We start from the raw sequence: 7,125 nt of genomic DNA on the forward strand, positions 1-7,125 counted from the left end.
TCTTGCTCAAGCTTCACCGCCACATGGTCCATCGCTCCAAAGCCTCCAACTTGCCCTTCACGCTTGCAACCAGTCCATCAAGCCAAGTCTTGTCCTGATCTTCTCCACCTTGATCACATGACTCAATGTCATGTCTCATGTGCAATGAGCTCCTTCATCATCACATGTGTGAGCTTTGCAACATCTCCAAGCCATTTTCACCTTCATGGCATATGTTGCTCACACACAAGTACTTGTGGACTAATCACATGTGTATCTCACATAAACACAATTAGTCCACCTAGGTTGTCACTCAATTACCAAAACAATACAAGGATCTTTTAGATGAGCGCCTCCTCGCTGAGGCGGAGTACACCGAGCCGGTCAGCGATGATGTCTAGACTCCCAAAGAGGAAGGTCTGGAGTGGCACAAAGACAGGAGGAACCCACATCCCAACAGGTGGGAGCATGGGGAACTCTAGCGAGCCAAAGCGAATCGTATCGCTCAAGCCCACCATGACAAAGATGGTGGAAAGGTGGGCCATCCGATGACCAAAAGTCTAAACATACGACATCCTCTCCACGGACGGCGCCAACTGTCGGTGTAAAAAGTGACCAATAAGTAAATATTTATAGTTTTGTCGTGCGTTGTGATCGGATGTGGCCTAGCACTCAATGACACAGGATTTATACTGGTTCAGGCAACGTGCCCTACGTCCAGTTTTAGTTGGTCGATGACTTTATTCCTGATCTCAGGTGCTCAAAGTTTGTTGTGGGGTTACAAACGAGTAGGAATAAGAAGGGGGTGTTAAAGGCCTGGTTGGACTCTGAACTAAAGGGCCGAGAGTGACGGGGGCTCTAACGTGCGCTAAGTATTGGAGTGTATGCTCTGTGTAGCTTTAGAGTTCTAGAGCTATTGAGCTATTCGAGTTCTCAAGTCCTCGAGTGCTCGAATCGTCTAGCTTCTCTTTTTTAGAAGAGCCAGAGAGCCAGAGAGAGCTTTTTAAGAGAGAGCTCATCCTCTTTTATAGTCGAAGGGGATGGCCTTACAAGTCAGAGAAAGAGAGAGAATGTATACGTGTGCTACCTAGTCTTGTTGCCCACTGCTGTCGGGTACGAGACTGGTCGTCGGCGCCCATAATTTTGTTTATCTCTAGATGCATGTGGCAGACTCTACCGTGTTCGTCTAGTATGGCAAACGTCGACGTCTACAATATTGTTTGTGTTCTGACACGCCTGGAAGGTTGCATTGTGCCCATCTGGCATGGCCTGGTGGCACCGTCCTGCAGGTGCGCAGGGTATGACAGGGTACGGTCCTCGGTATTACGGTTTGACTTAAGCGCCTTACCTTATCTGCTCCGTCTAATCCCCGGGTCCTCACCGAGCGGGCGTCTCCAATCGGTCGTTCCCAGTCGGCCTCGACCGTGTCGGTCGGTGAAGAGCCACGAGCAGAGGATCCGACGTATCTCTGGTCGAAAAATGTGGTTGGAGTCGGACTATGTCCCCACCTTGATTAGGTCTTCCGGTCGGGGATCGAATCGTTCTCCCGGCCTGTCATTATATATCTGGGCCAGTCCGGGAGGCACGTGTTATCGCTACATCGTCTGCTGGGCCAAGTTTTTATAGGAAAGCAGGTTCATTGGGACCCCGGGTCTCTGAACCCGACAATTACGCTATAGCTGTTCGTGATTTGCGCCTGACATGGATGGAACAACCTGGAGATGCGTACGTACAGTGCGACTTTAATTTTAAATTATTGTCGAGTGCTATTTTTCCTTGCCTTGTTTGAGCAGGGTACCTTAGGAGTATGTACAACAACTGCTTTTGCAAAGACATGGACACTGTCGGAGAATATGAGAATGAGTTGGCACTTAAAGGATAATTAAGGCGCGAAACAACAGAAGCACCCTGCATTGGAAGACAGCCAAGCAAGGGTGCAGAATGAAAAGGATTAGTATTTGGGACCACGGTCATGCAATACAACCATCCATATCCTGACGCGCATAGCCAGCTTTGGAAAAAGTAGCAGCCTCCTACTTTCCATCTAGGTAGGAATACATAAACTTTCAAAAGTGAAAATCTAGTTTTTTTTTCTATTTTCAAATGGTTTGTTCGAAATGAAAATTCAGGTTAATTAAACCTATTTACGGTTCACGGACAACCTGCCACGTCCCTAAGGTTTATGATTAGATATAGAGTAAACTTAAAATGAACTACTTAAAAAAGAAGTTAAATGCCTCGGGTGATCACCGGAGAGTTCATAGATGTAAATTAAAGCAATAAAAACTATAATCCACTGGCAATTTTTCACTCTTTTATCGACATAGTCTTTTACTTTTATTTGGGGGGTCTAACACTCATGTCAGCCTAGCGTCGGTGAAACCCGTAGTCATTTGGTAACTCAAATCCCCTCGGTAAGTCTCGATATCTTAGATTTTTCCTAGGACCAATGATCAATAGAAATGTCATTTGAATAGGCCACTTAATTCTTTATGGGGTATTTTCCATCTCTGGGTTTGTCATCACCTTCTTCCAAATTAGGCTTTAGAGCATCTTCACTAGATTTGTTGTTTAATTTCTATACCCCTAAAATCTTGTAATACAGGAGATTAGGTAACTCCAGCAGAAGATCTCCTATAGGATCTCCTTTCGCTGTAGTTTTTGAGATATCTCAAAACCCACTTCCTGTCTCATGAAGAAAGGAGACATCGGGGCATCTCATATATGTGACTCCTGGCTAAACTTTCGTGCATGTCCCCACGATAGTGCCTTGCGTTGTTGCCTACCGGTTCGCCTAGGTCGCGCTGCGCGCCGAGCATTTGTCGCCCGTGGTCAGGTCTCGCGCCACCACTTGCTAGGCACCCATGGACGGGTCTCGTGTCACTGTTTGCCATGCTCCGCCTGAGCTCCTGAGGTCGCGCCTAGCGTAACCATCCATTAGTCAAGGCCATGCTCGTTTGGACTTGTTTGGTTTATAAGCCATAGCTGAAAGTACTGTTGGCTGGTTTGGTGTGAGAGAAAAATACTGTCCGTTGGCTGATAAGCCATGACTTATAAGTCAAATATGGCCAAGCGAACAGGCTGTCAGCGTGTGAGGGTGCCCGGCCGCCCGTTCGTTCAAGCCACAAAGAAGTATGATGAGCCATGAAGAAGTATTGTGAGAGAGGAAGAAGAAAGATGGATTCGACCATGACACGACGCGTGTGGGCACCACCAGTAAGAACTGAATATAAAGGATGAGTTTTGAGTAATATGTCGGAGCATGACACTTTTATATTACTCAAATTGATTTTGAGAGGCCTCCTAGAAAGGATAGTAGATCTCGTAGAGATAGCTCTTGTTCCTCCTTGGAAAGCATCTTATGCTTCTTTCCTTCCAAAGAGTCTACTGAGGATGGCAAGGGCACAAGTACAGTAATTTTGAAGGGGCGGCAAGAGCCATCACATCCTTTTATCAATTAAAAAAAAAGACCCATCGCATCCGATCGAGGCTCTGAGCAACATACAGTACCGAAACATAAAATATCTGTCACGCTGGCGCAAAAAGTATGTAAGCTCATCGGAAACAATCCTGCTGGCATGTGAACAACCCAGGGTGTTGAGAATTCTATCGGTAGCAGGCTTGCAGGATGGTGCAATTCAACAACCAACGATAATTTAAAAATGACGCCAGTCACCGGGCTCACGCTCGTTAGCTAATAATTCACCGGGCGCGCACTGTCACAGCAGAACTGCCGAACTCAATAGATATTTTCACACCCGTGTTGCGTCCCTAATCCCTCCCTACGCACACGCACGCCACGAGATCAACAAAAAATCTACAAATCTTAAAAAAAAAATGAAAGGCACGGGATCTACAGAGGTTCACCACGCACGAGCACACAAAATACTACAGTGGTACTAGTGTATACGTATGCTGTAATCATATCATCGAAGCTTTACGGAACATAAGCTTCGGCCACACCCGGGAGGACACGTGTTGCATGGCACATTACTCACTGCTGAGCACTCAGCTCAGTGGAGGGCTTCGTACTGGGCACGTTACGACTGCTGCCGCCGACGTCCTCGTCGTCCGCGTCCTTGCCGAAGAGCTTCACGGTGTCCTCCAGGCTCTTGCCCATCGTCTCCGGCAGGAAGAAGTACATGAACACCCACCCTGCGGCGGCGATGCATGCGTAGAGGTAGAAGCTGCCGGCGATGGTGATGGTGTTGGAGAGCGAGAGGAAGGACATGGTGGTGGCTCCGCTCATGATCCGGTTGAGCCCCGTGCCGATGGCGGCGGCCTGCGCGCGCAGCCGCAGCGGGTAGATCTCGGAGCAGTAGACCCAGGCGACGGGGCCCAGGCCGGACGCGAACGACGCGACGAACGACAGCATGGCGGCGATGCTGACCGCGCCCAGCGCCGCGGCCTCCCCCTCGGGGCGCCGGTCCATCATGTGCAGGGACGTGGCCAGCGTGAAGAGGAAGATGGCCATCCCGCCGCCGCTCGCCAGCAACAGCGGCCGCCGGCCGATGCGGTCCAGCAGCAACGTCGAGATGGGTATGAAGAAGGTCTTGCACGCGCCCACCGCCATGGACGCGCCCAGCGAGTTGGTCTTGGACTTGATGCCCGCCCGCTCGAACACCCGCGGGCTGTACATGACCACGCAGTCCACGCCCGTGGCCTGCTGGATGAACATGAGGCCGAGCCCGGCCATGAGCATGCGGCGCACGGGGCGGGAAGGGTTGATGAGCAGCTCCTTCCACACCCCCGCGTGGCGCGAGCCCTGCTTGTTGTTGGCGCGGACGATGGCGGCCACGTCGTCGGCGTCGGACACGCCCTCGGGGATGCCGACCACCTTCTTGATGTCGAGCAGGCGCTCCTCGGCCTCGGCGGGGGAGTCGGAGGTCCTCTGCAGCACGCGGCGCGCGTCGTCGATGCGGCCCCGCATGACGAGCCAGCGTGGCGACTCCGGCATGGCGAGGACGGCGACGCCCAGGAAGACGGGCGGCACGGCGCCGACCAGGAACATGGCGCGCCAGCTGAGGTGCACGGGCAGGCGCGCGAAGGCGAAGTTGGAGACGTACCCGAGGAGGATGCCGAAGTTGTTGAACACCTCAGGGAAGGAGGTGAGGAAGCCGCGCGCCGAGGTGGGCGCCACCTCGGCGGTGTACACGGGGGCGATCATGAGCGCGAAGCCGACGCCGATGCCGGCCACGAAGCGGCCCACCATGAGGAGCCCGTAGTCCGGGGCCAGGCCCATGAGGAGCGCGCCCGTGAAGAAGATGGCGGACGCCAGCACCATGGTGTAGCGCCGGCCGAGCCAGTCGGAGGTGATTCCGGCGGCGAGGGAGCCGAACAGCGAGTAGATGTTGATGACGCCCGCGAGGATCTCGATCTGCGTGTCCGTGATCTTGAGGTCCTCCTTCATGAACAGCTGCGCGCCGCTCATCACCGAGATGTCTGCTCGATCGTATCGTATCGATGGCCGACCAACGAAGAACAGCTGCGTTAATTACGTGCATGATGAATGAACTACTAGCAGCTAGGACGCGCGCGAGGCGGAATGAAACGCACGTCCGTGCTGGACGCAACCGAACCTACCATAGCCGAGGAGGACGGAGTTCATGGAGGCGAGCAGGGCGCAGGCGAAGGCGTACTTGTTGATGGGCGGGCGCTTCGCCGGCGCCACGGCGACCGGGACGGCGACCGTGCCCGTGCTCATGGCCAAGTGTCGGTGGTGTAGATCTACCGATTATTGGCACTAGCTTTCGTTCTCTGTACTGGCCGTGTCCCGGTGTGCCGGCCGGCCTCTGGCTCGGTTCTCTCTCTCGCACGCTGCTCGATTATTGGTGTAAGCGAATGCCGCCGGAGTTACCGTGTCCTCTCACTCCTCGCTGCTAGTGAGTGCTGCTAGCTACGTGAGGCAGAGGCAGGCAGGCCGAGTGGTCCTTGCGTGGTGGCTGGCTAGTCCTTGGCCCTGTTATATAGGGAGCATCCGTGACTCTGTACAAAAGAAGAGTGGAGGGCGATCAGTGGACGCTCACAGTCGCGGCAGATCACGTGCTCTGCTCGTGCAGGTGTACAAAATGGCCTGTACTTCTGCTGTACCCCCTGGTGAGTGAGTGAGTATACGATGACACACCGTATCTGGACCACGCTGGTCCCAGAAAGTCAGAGACAGGTCGAATCCAGTCATGGTCTTGACTGAGTCACTGGACGGATCTCATACAACATATTCGCTTGATCGTTTCTGTGGTTTATAAGCCAGTTGATGCTGTTTTATTATGAGAAAAAAATACTATATCATAGCTGATAAAGCATGGCTGATACAATCCAGCAAACAGGGTGCATATGGGAAGGGAAGCTCCGAAGATCCAGGCACCCAGCAGGGGGGTTCTGAAAGAGAAAGAGTGTTTATTACTACTAGTACTATCAGAGTATCAGGCACCCGAGCACCGTATACATCCTACGTAGTACGTACTTACGTACTCGCTTAACTGCTAGTAATAGTGATGGATCACGGATGGATGGTACTGCATACCTCACACGTCACACTCGGCTTCGGCAAGCCCGTGCCATTGGTCACGCCCGCGCGCGCTGCAGCATTTCAAGTTTTCCACTGCGACTGCGTCAAGGCGCCGTCACCCTTGCATCCTCCGGCACCAGCACACCACGCTCTCGTGCCGCCCGCCACCACCTCGTCCGCTCGTCGCTCGGTCGCTGCCCCATTCCTCGGCGCATCCATAAGCACTGTTCAACTAAACATCATTTCTTTTCTATGTGACCGAGACTCTATAGACTTTGATGTACTTAATAGCGAACTGTGACCAGGACTTATGCTAATACCATTTTTTTTCTACTGGTCGTCACGTCGATTTTGACATCGCAACGCACGCTAGCCAGCAGGGCGGCTCTGCTAGGCAGCTACCACCACCCGTTAGGCCCTGTTTGGTAGGGCTTCACTTCACTAGTGAAGCTATTTTTTTTTCTTCAGCTCCACCAACAGTTCCACCGATAGAGCTAAAGCGGTTTTCATAAACCGTTTGGCAAAATGGCTTTCCTGTGAGAGCGTATTTTTAGGGGCCTGGAGGAGGAGCCGGGAGAAACCACTTTTTTTGGCTCACCCCACCCCAAATCACTGTGAGAGCATGTTTTTAGGGGCTT

General features: G+C 52.6%; 1 protein-coding gene across 2 annotated transcripts; it reads right to left on the reverse strand.

Moving 5' to 3' along the window:
- Window positions 1-3,616: 3,616 nt before the first annotated feature.
- LOC136535574 (polyol transporter 5-like) lies at window positions 3,617-5,920 on the reverse strand. 2 transcript variants are annotated; one of them, XM_066527870.1, is made up of 2 exons: window positions 5,563-5,920; window positions 3,617-5,421 (listed from the first exon to the last, which is right to left on the reverse strand). In XM_066527870.1, the coding sequence occupies exons 1-2, from the start codon at window positions 5,681-5,683 to the stop codon at window positions 3,974-3,976; spliced, it is 1,569 nt and encodes a 522-aa protein (XP_066383967.1). In that variant the 5' UTR covers window positions 5,684-5,920; the 3' UTR covers window positions 3,617-3,973. The 2 variants fall into 2 exon arrangements, with proteins under 2 accessions (XP_066383967.1, XP_066383968.1); XM_066527871.1 differs by having other exon boundaries at window positions 3,617-5,464; window positions 5,563-5,702.
- Between the last annotated feature and the right edge of the window lie 1,205 nt (window positions 5,921-7,125).

The sequence above is a fragment of the Miscanthus floridulus genome, chromosome 2 (genome assembly GCF_019320115.1).
Source record: "Miscanthus floridulus cultivar M001 chromosome 2, ASM1932011v1, whole genome shotgun sequence".
NCBI lineage: Eukaryota > Viridiplantae > Streptophyta > Magnoliopsida > Poales > Poaceae > Miscanthus > Miscanthus floridulus.